General features: G+C 39.9%; 1 protein-coding gene, 1 non-coding gene and 1 pseudogene across 7 annotated transcripts in view; 1 reads left to right on the forward strand and 2 right to left on the reverse strand.

The window, feature by feature from the left end:
• The window catches only part of BRWD3 (bromodomain and WD repeat domain containing 3), a 242,818-nt gene that overhangs the window by 98,592 nt on the left and 128,424 nt on the right, over window positions 1–15,802 (reverse strand). For all 6 annotated transcript variants that reach the window (XM_053201416.1, XM_027053775.2, XM_053201414.1 and 3 more), the window contains 2 exons: window positions 2,423–2,590; window positions 19–202 (listed from right to left, as the gene is read on the reverse strand). In XM_053201416.1, the coding sequence (XP_053057391.1) occupies window positions 19–202; window positions 2,423–2,590 (352 nt within the window). The remainder of the gene's footprint in view (window positions 1–18; window positions 203–2,422; window positions 2,591–15,802) is intronic.
• Window positions 1,486–1,593, forward strand: LOC113597499 (U6 spliceosomal RNA). Its single transcript, XR_003418269.1, has one exon. It is a non-coding gene; the product is annotated as a U6 spliceosomal RNA (small nuclear RNA).
• LOC128311408 (calponin-2-like) lies at window positions 2,600–10,488 on the reverse strand (annotated as a pseudogene).

Below are 15,802 nucleotides of genomic sequence, written 5' to 3' on the forward strand. Positions count from 1 at the left end.
GTTACCTTATTGACTCACCTACTAACTCCAGTATTTAGTTCATTTACCACCACTCTTCTGCTCCATGCCATGAGATCTCGTTCAGTGGCCATCTGACTCCGAGGAGCATTGTTATGCATTTGTCGGACACCTTCAATTTGACCACTACGTCGAAGCCCAATATTTGGAGAAGAAGATACGTCCATATTTGGACTTCTCAGAGCTAAAACAAAAAGAAAGGTACCACTTTCTGAACAAAGGCACCAAATTTTTTGACATTGGTACTCTAAAATAGAAGAGTCTAAGATAGTACTTTTCAACAATGCTGCTATCTATTTGCTCTAAATTTTCTATACCACCTTTATGGTTTTTTTATAGTGTGATGAATAAAGCAAAGCACTCAATAAATGTTTAAAGTTTCTATCACTCTTAAATGTTTTCAAAGTACATTCACATCTGTTGTCTACCAAATGCTCAAGAAATACTAAAAGTATATTTAACATGATTTGGTAGATTCACAAATGTTTATTATTACTAGTTCAGAAAGCAACTTGTAACCTAAATCCTACATTTAGCCTATTAAAAGGTTTATGTATAAAGCTTCAATAGGCTTTCAAAAATAATAAGAGAAAAAGTATATTTTTTTAATTTATTTATTTTGAGCGGGGGTGGACAGAGAGAGAGGGGGAGAGAGAATCCCAAGCAGGCTCCTCTTCAGTGTCAACACAGAGCTTGATGTGGGGTTTGATGCCACAAACCATTGGATCATGACATGAGCTGAAATCAAGAAGTGGATGCTCAACCAACTGAACCACCCAAGTGCCCCCCGCAAAGTATTTTTTAACTATCAAAATTTCATTTTCAAAATTGATAATGCAGTTAAAGGAAAAATAAAGTAATGAAACTTTTCAAGCCCCTAGATATATCCCTGTTTTTTTTATTTTTGTTGTATTTGCAAATAAAATAAAAATGGAAATTGAATCATTCATTCAATTGTTAAAAGAATCACCAGGAAAGATAAAAAAAAATTGAAATAAACATTGGAAATAGAAGTCAGTGGGTCCACTTTGACTAATGGCATTTCAAATCTATCCACAGAAATCTATTGAGGGTAGAGCTGAACACTGATTTCATTAAGGAATCTCTATATCATGATTCTAAGAAAGTTTTATGTCTTAGAAAGAAAGGGCCTAGATATATAGGATTATCAGTCCACATCTTATCTTGTTCCAGGTCAAGGAACGCTCATCTGAATTAGGTGCTCCTTAGGTAAACAAAGAATGGTTTTATTTTAATTTTATGGGACACTTAAGACTCAGGAAATGAGTAAAATATACTGTGAATCATTCAACTTTAAATCACTTTATTCATTTCTTGGACTCCAAAAGCCATACCTGAAAGAACCACAATTACATAAACGTAAAAAGAAATACATTTGCCAAAATCCCATAAAAAGACTGCATTTTAAAGTACAACTAATAGTTCTTGATAAAACTAAAATTGACACTGCTCACTTTGGCAGCATAGGACACTAAATCTGGAATGATACAGAGAAGATTAGCATGGCCCCTGAACAAGGATGACATGCAAATTCACGAAGAATTCCATAGTTTAAAAAAAAAGTACAACTGACAGAAGCTAAGATTTATATAAAATTCAGATTCATAAAGTGAAGGAAAAGATACAATAAATTAGAATACTGCTAGTAATTTATATCAAACTGTTGTGAAATTCAATTCAGAAGTTTCACCTGGGGGCGCCTGGGTGCCTCAATCAGTTAAGTGTCTGACTCTTGATTTTGGCTCAGGTCATGATCTCAGAGTTGTGAGATCAGCCCCACATGGGGCTCTGCGGTGGGCACGGAGCCTGCTGGAGATTCTCTTTCCCTCGTCCTTTGTCCCTCACCTACTTGAATGTGCACACACACTGTCTCTCTCTCTCTCTCTCTCTCTCTCTCTCAAAAAAAAAAAAAGTATCTGTATTCCCTAAGAATAGGGCTTATCTTCCAGTGTATTTCTGTAAATTCAAGAGAGGAAGGGGATAATGTTGCTTTCTTTTCAACAAAGGAGGGTAAACTTTGTGTTAGTAACTTTTAAATTCACAGTGGTTTTAATTTTGAAAACTGTAAGTTGGTTCCCCTTTTACAAAAAGGCTGTACACTTATTGCAGTACCTTACTTCCCTTAATGGAACAAAAGTAAAGACTGAAAATACATTAATGAGTTAAGAGAATACAGTATATTAAAATATACTACCTGTATCTTGTAAGAGATGCTAAGACATTTAGCAACAAATGGCAATGATATTATGGAACTTTGATGTATTTAATATCACAACTGTAAGTTAATAAAAATGTTTTTATTTAAAAATCTCAAATGTTCCTTACACAGACTTAGTACAAGTAAAATAAAGTACCTTCATTATATAAATATATACATACTTACCACCATTAGCAGAATATGATCTATTAATTGGAATATGTGGAATATCTCCTTCATTAATTAGTCTCAGATCTTGTTCTCTCTGTAGCTCCCTGATTATTCCATCAAGAATGCTCTCATCTTGGTCATTGGTCTGTTGCCCAATTACTTGTTCTACCACTTCACCATCACCTTATTGAGACCAAAGATATGAAGCCAAAAGATCACTTACATTTTAATATACCCTAAATACGGTGAAACAAACCTTAATCTATAAAATTTCCAGGCAAATAATTAAAAAACAATATTAAAATGAAAAAACATACCAAATAGTATTTTTAAGGAACTTTTAAATTGTTTGATACATCAGCTTGTGTGTATGATTTAACAAATGCCCCCAAATTAGCCATTACTATGAGGGTCTTATCATCTTAAAGAATAATCATTAAATTATGAATTTTCAAATGTACATTCTTGATTGAATATTCCAAGCAAAAAGTCCAGAGTAGAGATCTGAGTAAGGTTTAAATTAAGTTCAACCATAAATACATGAAATGTTTTGCATCTTTCATGAGAATTTCCTTTCTGAAATAAATCAAAATAATGGTCTTTCAAATATTGTCTGTTTTGAAAACACCTCAGTATATTGATAAGTACAGAAATTCTTTCTACTGACACACTGAAATCCATTGATTACATGTGAATAAAACTTTATTTACTACTATATTCTTTTTCTTAAATACATCTTACACATGTTTTTCATCTTGTCCTCTAGTATCCAATAAAAGGTATCCAAAAGAGTAGCTAAGTTATCAGGTTCTATAGGAAATGAAGTGTGATGAACTATAGATTTTTTTATTCAAATGTTTTGAGTGTTTTCTCCCATTTAATATTCATGCTTCTCACCCTTAACACATGACATTATAAAAGTAAATATTAGCAAATGTGTAACATCATTTCATTACTCTACAAATCTTTATGAGAGTACATAAAAATATATGCAACATTTCACTCTATTAAGGACAATTCAAGTCTTAAATCCCTAGTAAGGAAATAAAATTCCATTTATAAATCAATACCTACACCTCACACCTGGAAGAAAACCTACAAATAACAAACTAAGGCATTATGGTATGTGAGATGGGGTGTAGAGAGCAGAATATGCAAGAGAAATATATAAATGAGATATGTTATTGAAGGGAAGATGGCTGGAGTAGGAGGACACTAGGCTTGCTTCCTCCCATGAATAAAACTAGATAACAACCAATTCATCCTAAATACCCTAGAAATCAATCTGAAAACTAGCAGAACAAACTCCACAACTAACTAAAGGCAGAGTATAGGCCACATCAGAGAAGGTAGGAAGATGTGGTTTGGGAGAAAATCAGATATAGCAGCCATGGTGAGGAGGGAGCTCAGGTTGCAGAAAAGGGCAACCTGTTGTCCTGTCTGGGCCTCAGTTTCTCCACTAGGCCCTGTGGGGAGACACAGGGGGCAGTCTGAGAGTGCCAGAGAAATCCAGGTCCTCACAAGACCTACAATATTTTGGGACTGTCACCTGGCCCTCTCCCAGGGGACCTACTTCCTTCCTGGCATCCCACTCCACAGTCTCCCAGAAACCTCCCCTGCAAAAAAAAAAAAAAAAAAAAAAAAAAAAAAGTCTTTCTTTAATTAAAACTGTCTGAAACTTCTGTGGGTACAGAAACCACAAACTGGTTGGCAGAGAAAGGAGAAGAGAGGGAGAGGCAACCAGAAATCATTTGGGGCCAGTCTCCTCTCTGCCCGGGTTTCTTCCCCCAAGCCCCCTCAACAGCTCAGCCCAAAGCCTGTTGGGAGGTTTGCTGCCACGATGTGCCCTTGAAGGCACTCCTATACCACACACATCTGCATATGCCTTCACCTCCCTTCCCCACAGACCCTTAGCTGGCAGCACTCAGACAATAGAAAAAAAAGACAACAGAGAAAACACATATCCAGTCAGGGTGATGTGGAGAGACACCCTGCATAGGTGCCTCAGTATTCTACCTCCTCAGTCGTAGGGGGTGTATTCTGGGACCTCCCCTAGGCCTGGGCAGTCACCTGCAGCCACTGAAGCTCCATCTGTCACTGGACCTTGTGGGCAGTACTTGGGGTCATATATCTGCCAGCCAAAGCCAAAGATCAGGCCACTCTGGTTGGTGCCTTGTGTTTAGTCCATCTGCAAGGACATGGATACCCCAACTTGGTATTGTACATGTGCCAATGGGTCCCAGGAGTTGTTATGCCCATCTGGCTGGCATACTTGTTTGTGCCTATCAGGAGGCTGATGGTTGAGTGGTCCACAGGTAGCAGGATATGGTTCTTGGGGTCATACAGATGACTTCTTGTGCCATAAGCTATCATGCCTGACTGGCTGGCACATTTGTTGGTGTCCATCAAGGAGCCCAATGATGCACTGGCCCGCCTTCATGGTGGTGTCATTGAAATTGCACTCCTGCTTCTCTGAGTATTTAACACGAATGTCCATGCCACTCTGCAGCCCCTGGCCTTCCCAACCAGGATGAGAAGAGACACCTGCACCCATGTCATGCTCCCACTCTCAAACAGGTTGTTTGTCTCAAACAGGTCCCATGGGGTTCATGCTGTAGTTGACCATGGCCTTGAGGAAGGTGGAGAGGTTTTCTAGTCGGTGCCAGTTCTGAATGGAGTGGCTGATCTTAGGGACTAAGCCTGGCTGCAGCTTATTCACTAATATACACACAATAATTTCCGTCTTTCAGACCCTTCTGAAAGTTGGGCCCAACAGAGAGGCCTGTGAGTCCCTGGATCCAGCTGCAGAGCTCCACACCCTTCTGAAGGTCATATTGGGACAGGAGACGGTTCTTGACCCCAGTTGAAAGCTTGTACAAGGGCCCTTGTTGAAACGTATGGAGCTCATGGCTGTGGCACAGCAGGACCAAGAATGGGTTGAAATCTTATATGACCATCAACTTAATATAGACAGCTACAAGATGGTGGTGCAGTAGGAGGACCCTAGGCTCACCTTGTCCCTTGAACTCAACTAGATAACTATCAAATCATTTTGAATACCCAAGAAATAAACTTGCGGACTGAGAGAACAAACTCCAGAACTAGAGGGAGAGAAGAGGCACATTGAGGAAGACAGGAAGTGTAGAGACATGGTTTGGGGCAGAAACAGAACACGGGTGCTGTGGAGGTGAGGTAGCCCTGGTGACAGAGAATGGCAAGAGAGAGATGACCACACAGGAACACATAAGGAGAACACTTCCCCAAAGCCATTGGCTGGGAAAACAAGAGGGACTGATTTTTATTAGTTTTTGCAACCAGTGGGACTTGAAGACTGGAGTTTAAAAGGTTGGTGGGCTTGGATGGAATAGAGCTCTGAGGGCACTGCCCTACTCCGAAGAGATGGCAGGCAAACAACCCTGGGGCAGAGAGAGTGAAAAGGGCAACTGAAAAACACCAGGGAAACAGTGGGAGAGATTATTCACTCTTCTCAGAGTGTTTCCCTGAGAACAGCAAGCAGAGACCCCTCTCCTGGGACAAAAGAGATGGGTGGTGCCATTTCCCTCTCCCACCCCTCACATAAACACAGAGCTACCTTCAGTAAAAAGCACAGCACTAACACTGGCTGCCTGACCTGTTTACACCAGGTCCCATACCCCTTCACTCTGCCAGTACTGCCCTTCTAGATAAAGTTGGCCACAGTTCCAGCAGGGCAGGCCCCTTCCCCAGAAGATCAGCAGAAATCCCCACACACACCATGACTCCCAACCATGGAGTTCTGCAGGGCTTCAGATCTAGTGTTAAGTTGCATCAGGTCTCATTTAACAAGAACAAGGCACACATAGTTAAAACTCGATACATTCTGGCCAAGGTCCAAACACTGTCCACTGCAGGCAAGGAGAACCTCTGAAGATTGATTGGCCTTAAGGATACAGCGGCCAAAACACAACAGCTGAGTGTACCCAGCACACACCAGAGACACTCCTGGCCTGAAATGCCAGGCCCTGGACACTATTTGCTCTCAGGAGCAGGAAACATAACAGGCTTTTGTAGCACACAGAAGAAGACAGAGACTTAGGCAAAATGCCAAGATGGAGAAATTCATCACAAATGAAACAAGATAAGGTCATGGCCAGAGATCTAAACAAAACAGATATAAGTAATATGCCTCATGGAGAATTTAAAGCAATAATCATGAGGATACTCACTGGGCTTGTGAAAAGAATGGAAGACTTCAGGGAGGCCTTTACCACAGAGACAAAAAAGTTAAAAACTAATCAGTCAGAAATGAAAAATGTGGGGCATTCACTTTCAAATGTCCCCTCTATAAAGAGAGCTTTCCTACTATTCTTACTTTCTAATCCTATACTCTAATTTCCTGCTGCTCATTTTGAGTCCACCTCTTCATTCTTCGAAGTGGTGAAACAACAAATCCTGGGTATTGTGGTAAAAAGTCCTGCAACATTTCTTTGGGGGCTCATCCTGGGATATCAACATCTTCTATCCATAAGTAAAGAGCAGCCAGCACCCCCTCTTTTCTTTCTATTCTAAAGAAAACTCGAAAACCAAATAATGGGCACCCATCAAGAGTGAATAGCATGGCTGCCATTTTTCAAGTCTCGGGTGAAAGGCTCCTTGGGTCTCCTCTCAGCTGATCCCCCAATGTAGTTGGGAACATCAGTGTGGTGGAGCCCCAATTTCCTTTTGAGAAGAACTTCCCAGATGCATGGGACTCAGGGGAGGCCAAACAGCAATTGAAGTGTCCTGACCAAGGCTACTCTTTGGTGGATGCCTAAAGGCTGTTGGCAGAACCTGATCCCTGAATGCCCGATTAGGCATCCAGTGAAATTCTCCTCTTTCTGTTTTGGCCAGCCTCTCTCTTTGGGAAAGGAGTAGAAAGGCCCAGGACTGATTCCTCAGATATCCTCCTAGGAGTGATCTGGGTGACTTCCAAGGGGTCTTACTGACAGGTTTCCCAACTACAGTGGAAGGTGGCTGGCTCTCTACTTGCTTCCATTTCTGACACTCTGGCATGGCTCACCTCCCAGGTCCCATTTTTGGACCTTGCATTTTCAAATCTCTCTTGGGGAGTGGAAGCATGACTTACTTGAATGCCTTCTGGGCTCACCACCCTGCTCCTGCCCCTGATGTCCATGGGGGGATGGGAGAGAAGACATTTGGCAGCCTCCCACAAGATCCAGATGATAATTAGAACCAACTGTCTCTGGTTAGTCTACCTCAGGACAGGGACTTTGAGGAATGAATATTCCCTAGCAGCTGCTGAAACTCCTTTTGTTTTGGGGAACTTCCCTACCTTCTCTGGCCCAACACGGACTGCCTATTTCCACTTGCTGATGAAAAAAAAAATCTGCATCTACTCATCTGTCCAAGCTGACAGACTTTAAGACCAGCAGACCTCCTTCTCTGCCCTCTGGGCTTTTCTCTACCTCTAGGCTTCTTGTCTGAACCTCACCTCTTCAGCCTTCCCCTCCCTCCTCCTGTTTCTGCATCACCTTGGCTACTGCTTACAAACTGGTTCCTATACCACCCTCAGTACCTCAGGCACCACTGGCTCCTCCTCCCACCCTCATGTTAAAGAGCGAAGAGCAACCCACTTGGACCACCGACTTCAGATTTCCACACTGGTGCCCCAGTTAAAAATTGACAATGGGGAACAAATTAACTTTTAAATGGATACAGATAGAACACACTTGGTATTTTGTTGGTTTAAGATAGACATGTCTTTAGGGTTATCACACAAGTTTGTTGGTTTAAGATAGACATGTCTTTATGGTTATCAACATTAAATATATAAAACTTTTTCTACCTAGGTTTACTGAAGGTCAAATAAGCTCATGTTATCTCTGATGCAATTTGTCAGCAAAAAGATGACTTAAAATAGTAGTTAAGTCTGTCTTAAGGTTTTATGGGTAATTGTTCATATAGCTTTCAGGGTCTTTGATAACCTGAAAGTTTAAATTTATAGTTTTGCTTGGATCATAAACTAGATTAAATGTGTTGGACATTTAGGCCTTTTCCAAATCAGATGGAATGCTAAAGCATTGCTTACTAAACATAGGTTTGTTCTTTTGACTTATTGTAGAGAAACCAAGGATATTTGGGTCTCTTGGAAAACATGCTTTGTGATTAATTAATTCATAAATTTGCCATGTAAAGAATTCTGGTGTAACAGTTCACAATTGGTTGCGACTTAGTTTTCACTGGAGACTAAGGATTCTAAGAGTTTAAATTCTGTTAAATGTAGTTAAAACTGATGGAAATAAGAAAAGGAACCATATGTAGAAAAGTAGATGCGAAGGAAGGTATGAGAAGTGGAAATACATTTTTGTTGAAGGTGAAAAAAAAAAGTATTTTTGTCCTAAATGAGACTGGTTATTTGGAGAGAAATGTCTTGGGACAAAATCTAAATGCAAAGGAAAGTTGTAGAAGGTTCATGAAGGGAAATCTTTGGAAAGGAATTTTATGTGTGGTCAGGATGGATAAGGTTAAAATGAATGGATTTTAAAAGTACACTCCTATAAGATTAAAACTACCCTCCTTTGATCCAAAGGCTAGGAAAATGGTGGTGATGTCCTCACTGCTGGCCTCCAAATGCTCCACACTTGTGTTGTTCCTGTTTAGTAGAGGAATGGATGCCTATGCCATATGAGGGATGGATGGATGACATATGAAGCGCTTTTACTGGGAGCCATTTTGCTAAACTTAGCCCAGTGTATGTCAAAAATGGATATACACATGGCTGGAACATATTTATGTGGGTACTGCTAAACAAGGCAGGGGAACAGACCTTGACTCTGGCCCTTTTAACCTCCCCTCAATGGACAAGTATCGATATGTAAATGACTGATAGGCTAAAATAAAATTAGTGCATACTTCTACAATCAGGGGAGTCTTGCTTGATCACAGTCCATAACCCCAAGTTCCTGCAGGAGGGAAATGGAGGGGTAGGAGAAATCAGAGAAGATGGGTCAACTCTCAGAGGTGGGGTCAAGCCTGGGTAAGAGTTACTACTCCCAGCACCTTGTGAGACTGACAGGGCTTTTGGCTGCCAGTCGCATAGTCAGCCAAACTGCGGGGCAAGGAGATGAGGCTTCTCCTGGCCAACAATCAGGGTCAGGAGATAAAGTTTCTCTGACCAGCTATAGGAAATTGAGATAAGGGATGCCTTTTCTTCCTTTTCCCTATAGACAGGCAATTCCCCAACCAAGGCCAATACTCTGTTAGGATGCATTCTGAAAAACTGGGATGATTTTGATACACAAATCTTAAAGAAAAAGTGACTCATTTTATTTTATGCCAAGGCTTAGCCCCAATACAAGCTGGAGGAGGAAACTAGGCAGCCAGAGAGAAATATCAATTATAATACTATCCTACAATCAGATTTGTTTTTGTAAGGGAAATGGGGAGAAGTCCCCTATGGTTCAATGTTTTTGGGCTTTAAGAGAAAATTGGGACATGTGTATGCAATACAAGGTTAACCCTGGCTTATTGACAGCCCTTTCCAAGGTCCAGAAATCAGGAGAAGAAACAATCAAGGGGCCCTTGCCTGTACCCCAAGCAAACCTAGAGAAGGAGGAAGGGAAGTCTTACCTCAACCTCCTCCTCCTCGGGTCCTCTATCTATATAGATCCAGACTTAAGAAAGAACGTGAACTTCTGCTCCCTGCTGCCCACCTTATCCAGGCCCTCCCCATAATGTAACAGGCATGTTTCCCCTACAAGAAGCTAGAGTGCCAGAAGGAGAAATGCAGGGAGACACCACTATGACTTGGTGTTCTGGCAGCAGTTGAGAGACCTGGAGATGAGCAACTCATTAATTAACATGGGACTGGAGGTCCTACAGGGACTTCCAATTCCCTACTGGAGCCCAGGCAATTCCATCCCAAGATATTAATTGGGACTATGACCATCCCATTGGAGAATGGTGTCACTGCCACTTCCAAGCTTATGTTTTGGAGAAACTAAGGTCTAAGGTTAAAACTTTTAAATTATAGTAAATTAGCCACTATCTTACAGACACAGGATGAAAACCTGGTGGCCTTTCTAGAGAGGTTAAGGGAGCCTCTCCTTAAATATATGGCTATCTCCCTTAACACCCCTGAGGCTGAGATGATTCTGAAGGAAAATCTATCACTCAATCAGCCCCAGATTTGGAGAAAACTGCAAAAATTGGTTGTTAGCCCAGAAGGGACCCTGGAGGAGCTTTTAGGAGCTGCCAATTGGGTATATTACAAATGAGATCAAGAGGAGAATAAGGAACAGGAAAGGAGGCTTAAGAAAAATCTGAGGCCTTAGTTGCGGCTTTATGTACTATGTCAGACCAGACTTTCTGAGGTCCTGGCACCAAATGCCATTTATGTGGCCATTTAGGGCACTGGAAACAAGAATATCCTCAGAGGGTACAACTGATATTGAAACCCCATAAGCCATTTCCTTTGTGTGGAGACAGTCACTGGAGATCTGAATGCCCTCAGGGACCTCAATCTGCGAGGGCTCAGATAACCAATGTCCCTGATGGGGCCCAGGGCTCTTTGTGGTGGCTCCCCCAAACCAACTGCCCATTGGAAACCCAGAGCCTTCGGTAACTCTGGATACAGAAGGAAAGCCAGTTGATTTCCTTCTTGACACTGGAGCCACTTTTTCTGTCCTCCTTTCCACTCCCAGCCAACTATCCAAACGCAATATAATAATTAGAGGCGTCTCCGGAAAACTTGCGACTAAATATTTCTCTCAGCCATCAGGGTACATATGGAGAGACTTAATGTTTTTCACATTCTTTTTTGATAATGCCAGAGAGCCACACTCCCTTGCTAGGAAGGGACATTATGACTGAAATAAGGACTATAGTGCTACTAACACCAGGACAGATAAACAACAGCTTAAACTTATAGAACTCTGGATATCAAAGATCAATCTTTCCTTAAGGCAAAATTAAATATGCTTCATGGAGTTGGTCCTATGGAAACTGGATGGCCAAAGAAGACTTAAGGATTGAGAACCAAAAACTAGCTCAGGTGCTTAATTATTCTAATCAACAGTATCACAAGATCCAAATAAGTATAGAAGAGGAAGAAAAATAACTATAGTTAAATTTATATATTTATAAATTTGTATATTTTATATACATATATGTGTATGTGTGTGTATGTATACATATATATATAGCCAGACATGTCAGGGACATTTTGGATGGCTACAATGCGTCTTTCCTCTTCCTAATGGTGTGGCCTCCTCCCTAGGAGGCACTGCATTTGGAATTTTAATGCTTGTTGGTCTAATACTGTTGGTATGTCATTTGTAGAAACTGTCTCATCTGCCAGAATAAGAAGACATCCAAGAAAATTCTGCTAGCCTAGATGTTCCAAACACTCTCCCAATAAATTGGACCTTTGGATGACCTGTGAACCTGCCCTTAGTGCCATTCCCCTGTAATTGCTCCCCTTTAGTAGGAAGCAGTTAAGATCAGTCGTCGCCCCAATTCCTAATGGCAGTTAGGTGCCACGTGTTCAGAGGGGGATATATGATAGAAAAAGATAGTATAAAATAGGCAGAGAGGGAAAGGAGGATCTGAGGTCCCTGGGTTGGGATAAACACGTATTTTGTAACAATGCTGCGAGTGTCTGACCACAGCAAACTCCCTCAGGTTTAAGGTTCCTCAGAATGTAACAGATCCCATCTACTTCCCCTAAGGTTTCCCTCAGGAATTTGACAAAAGACCTAAGTATGGCCATCAGCCACCTGTCCTACAATGGAAATGAGCCAATCAGGAATGCATAACCCAGCACCTAGAGCTATCAAGCCAGTAAGGGTAGAACCTGAGAAGGAACAAGGGGGAAGGGAAGGGGGGGGGGATTGACAAGAACTTTATAAAACAAGGACTCTTGTCTATAGTCTTCTGGCATTCACTTTCAAATGTCCCTTCCCTATAAAGAGAGTTTTCCTATTATTCTTACTTTCTAATCTTACACTTTAATAAACTTTCGCCTGCTGCTTAAAAATAAATAAATAAAAGAAAATTGTAATAACTGAGATTTGAAACAAACTGGATTTTATATAAACCTAATGGGAACCACAAATAAAAAAGAATAATAGACAAAGAGTAAAGAAAAAGTAATCCAAATATATCACTAAAGCAAATCAGTAAAACTTGAAAGATAAGAAAGGATCTTCAGAAACAGTCACAATTCAAGTAATAAAACAGCAATAAATACATGTCTACCAATAATTACTTTTATGTAATTATTATAAATGAACTAAATGTTCCAATCAAAAGACATAGAGTGACAGAATCCACATACCCACACACACACACACACACACACACACACACAAACACCCATCTATATACTGCCTACAGGGAACTCATTTTAGACCTAAAGACACAGGCAGGTTGAAAGTAAGGGGAATAAAAAACATTTATCATGCAAATGAATGTGAAAAAAAAGCTGGAGCATCAATACTTATATCAGAAAATATAGATTTTATTTTATTCTTAAAAAGTGTTTATTTAATTTTGAGAGAGAAAGAGAGAAAACAAGCAAGGGGCAGACAGAAAGGAGGAGAGAGAGAATCCCGAGCAGGCTCCATGCTATCAGTGCAGAGACTGACATGGGACTCGAAGCCACGAACCATGAGATCATGACCTGAGCTGAAATCAAGAGCTGGACACTTAACCAAATGAGCCACCCAGGTGCCCCCAAAAATATACATTTTATTTATTTATTTTTTCAATATATGAAGTTTATTGTCAAATTGGTTTCCACACAACACCCAGTGCTCATCCCAAAAGGTGCCCTCCTCAATACCCATCACCCACCGTCTCCTCCCTCCCACCCCCCATCAATCCTCAGTTTGTTCTCAGTTTTTAAGCGTCTCTTATGCTTTGGCTCTCTTCCACTCTAACCTCTTTTTGTTTTTTTCCTTCCCCTCCCCCATGGGTTTCTGTTAAGTTTCTCAGGATCCAAACTCCACACCCAAAAAACAAATAACCCAGTGAAGAAATGGGCAGAAAACATGAATAGACACTTCTCTAAAGAAGACATCCGGATGGCCAACAGGAACATGAAAAGATGCTCAACGTCGCTCCTCATCAGGGAAATACAAATCAAAACCACACTCAGATATCACCTCACGCCAGTCAGAGTGGCTAAAATGAACAAATCAGGAGACTATAGATGTTGGAGAGGATGTGGAGAAACGGGAACCCTATTGCAAATTGGTGCAGCCACTCTGGAAAACAGTGTGGAGGTTCCTCAAAGAATTAAAAATAGACCTACCCTATGACCCAGCAATAGCACTGCTAGGAATTTACCCAAGGGATACAGGAGTACTGATGCATAGGGGCACTTGTACCCCAATGTTTATAGCAGCACTCTCAACAATAGCCAAATTATGGAAAAATATACATTTTAAAACAAAAACTGTAACAAGAGACAAAGAAGGACTCTATAATAACAAAGGGGACAATCCAACAAGAAGATATAACAACTGTACCCAACATGGAAGCACTAAATACATAAAACAGTTAATAACAAACATAAAGGGACTAATGAGTTATAATACAATAATAGTAAAGGACATTAATATACCACTTACATCTGAATAGAAAATTAACAAACAAACAATGGCTGTGAATGACACAGTACACCAGGTAGACTTAATAGATATATTAAAACACTCCATCTTAAAACAGCAGAATACATATTCTTTTCAGGTGCACATGGAACATTCTCCAGAACAGATTACATGTTAGGCCAGAAAAAGAGCCTCAACAAATACTCAAGGAGATCAAAGTCATACCATGCATATCTTCTGATGACAATGATATGAAACGAGAAGTCAACCACAAGAAAAAATATGGAAAGACCACAAATACATGATGGTAAAATAACTCACGATTAAACAATGAATGGGTTAACCAAGAAATGAAAGAGGAAGTCCAAAAGTACATGGAAACAATGAAAATGAAAACATAATGCTCCAAAAGCTTTGAGATGCAGCAAAAGTGGTTTTAAGTGAGGAGTTTATACCAATACAGAATCAACTCAAGAAGCAAGAAAAACCTCAAACAAACAACCTAACCTTACACCTAAAGGACTGAGAAAAGGGACACCAAACAATACCTAAAGCCAACAGAAGTAAGGAACTATCAAAGATTAGAGCAGAAATAAATGATATAGAGACTAAACAGAACAGATCAATGAAATCAGGAGTTGGTTCTTTGAAAAAATAAATTCACAAACCTCGAGCCAGATTCATCAAAAAGCAAAAAAAGAAAAAGAACGCAAATAAATAAAATTACAAAAGAAAGAGGAGAAATAATAACCACACCACAGAAATACAAACAATTATAAGAGAATATTATGAAAAACTATATGCCAACACAATGGACAACCTAGAAGAAATAGATAACTTTCTAGAAACATATCACCTACCAAAATGAAAGTTGGAAGAAACAGAAAATGTGCCTAGACCAATTACCAACAAGGAGATTGAATCAGTAATCAAAAACTCCAAACGAACCAAAGTCCAGGACCAGAAAGCTTCACAGGTGAATTCTACCAAATATTTAAAGAGTTAATACCTATTCTTCTCAAACTATTCCATAAAATAAAGGAGGAAGGAGAACTTCCAAATTCATTCTATGAGCCCAGCATTACCCAGATACCAAAGCCAGGTAGATACCACTAAAAAAGAAAACTACAGGCCAGTATGATGTTTGATGAATGTAGATGTAAAAATCCTCAGAATACTAGCAAACAATCCAACAATACATTAAAAAAAATCGCTCACCATGATTAAGTAGGATTTATTCCCAGTATACAAGGTTGGTTCAATATTCACAAACCAAACAATGTGATATATCACATCAATAAGAGAAAGAATAAAAACCATATGATCATTTCAATAGATGCAGAAAAAGTACTTGACAAAGTACAACATCTATTCATGATAAAGCCCTCAACCAAGCAAGTTTAGAGGGAACTTACTTCAACATAATAAAGACAATATATGAAAAACACAGTGAACATCAGAGTCAATGAATGGAGAAAAACTGAGAGCTTTCCTCTTAGGGTTAGGAACTAAACAAGGATGTCCATTCTCACCACTGTTACTCAAGACGGTACTGAAATCCTAGCCACAGAAATTAAATAAAAATAGTAAAGGGCATGCAAATTGGTAAGAAAGAAGTTAAATGTTCATTATTTGCAGATGACATGATATTCTATATACAAGATCCTAAAAACTCCACCAATAAACTACTAGAACTGATAAAATGAATTCAATAAAGTCACAGGACATAGAATCAATGTGCGAAAATCTGTTGCATTTGTATGTATTAATAATGATGTAGCAGAAAGAGAATTTAAGATAACAA

Source organism: Acinonyx jubatus, chromosome X (genome assembly GCF_027475565.1).
Source record: "Acinonyx jubatus isolate Ajub_Pintada_27869175 chromosome X, VMU_Ajub_asm_v1.0, whole genome shotgun sequence".
Taxonomy (NCBI): Eukaryota; Metazoa; Chordata; class Mammalia; order Carnivora; family Felidae; genus Acinonyx; species Acinonyx jubatus.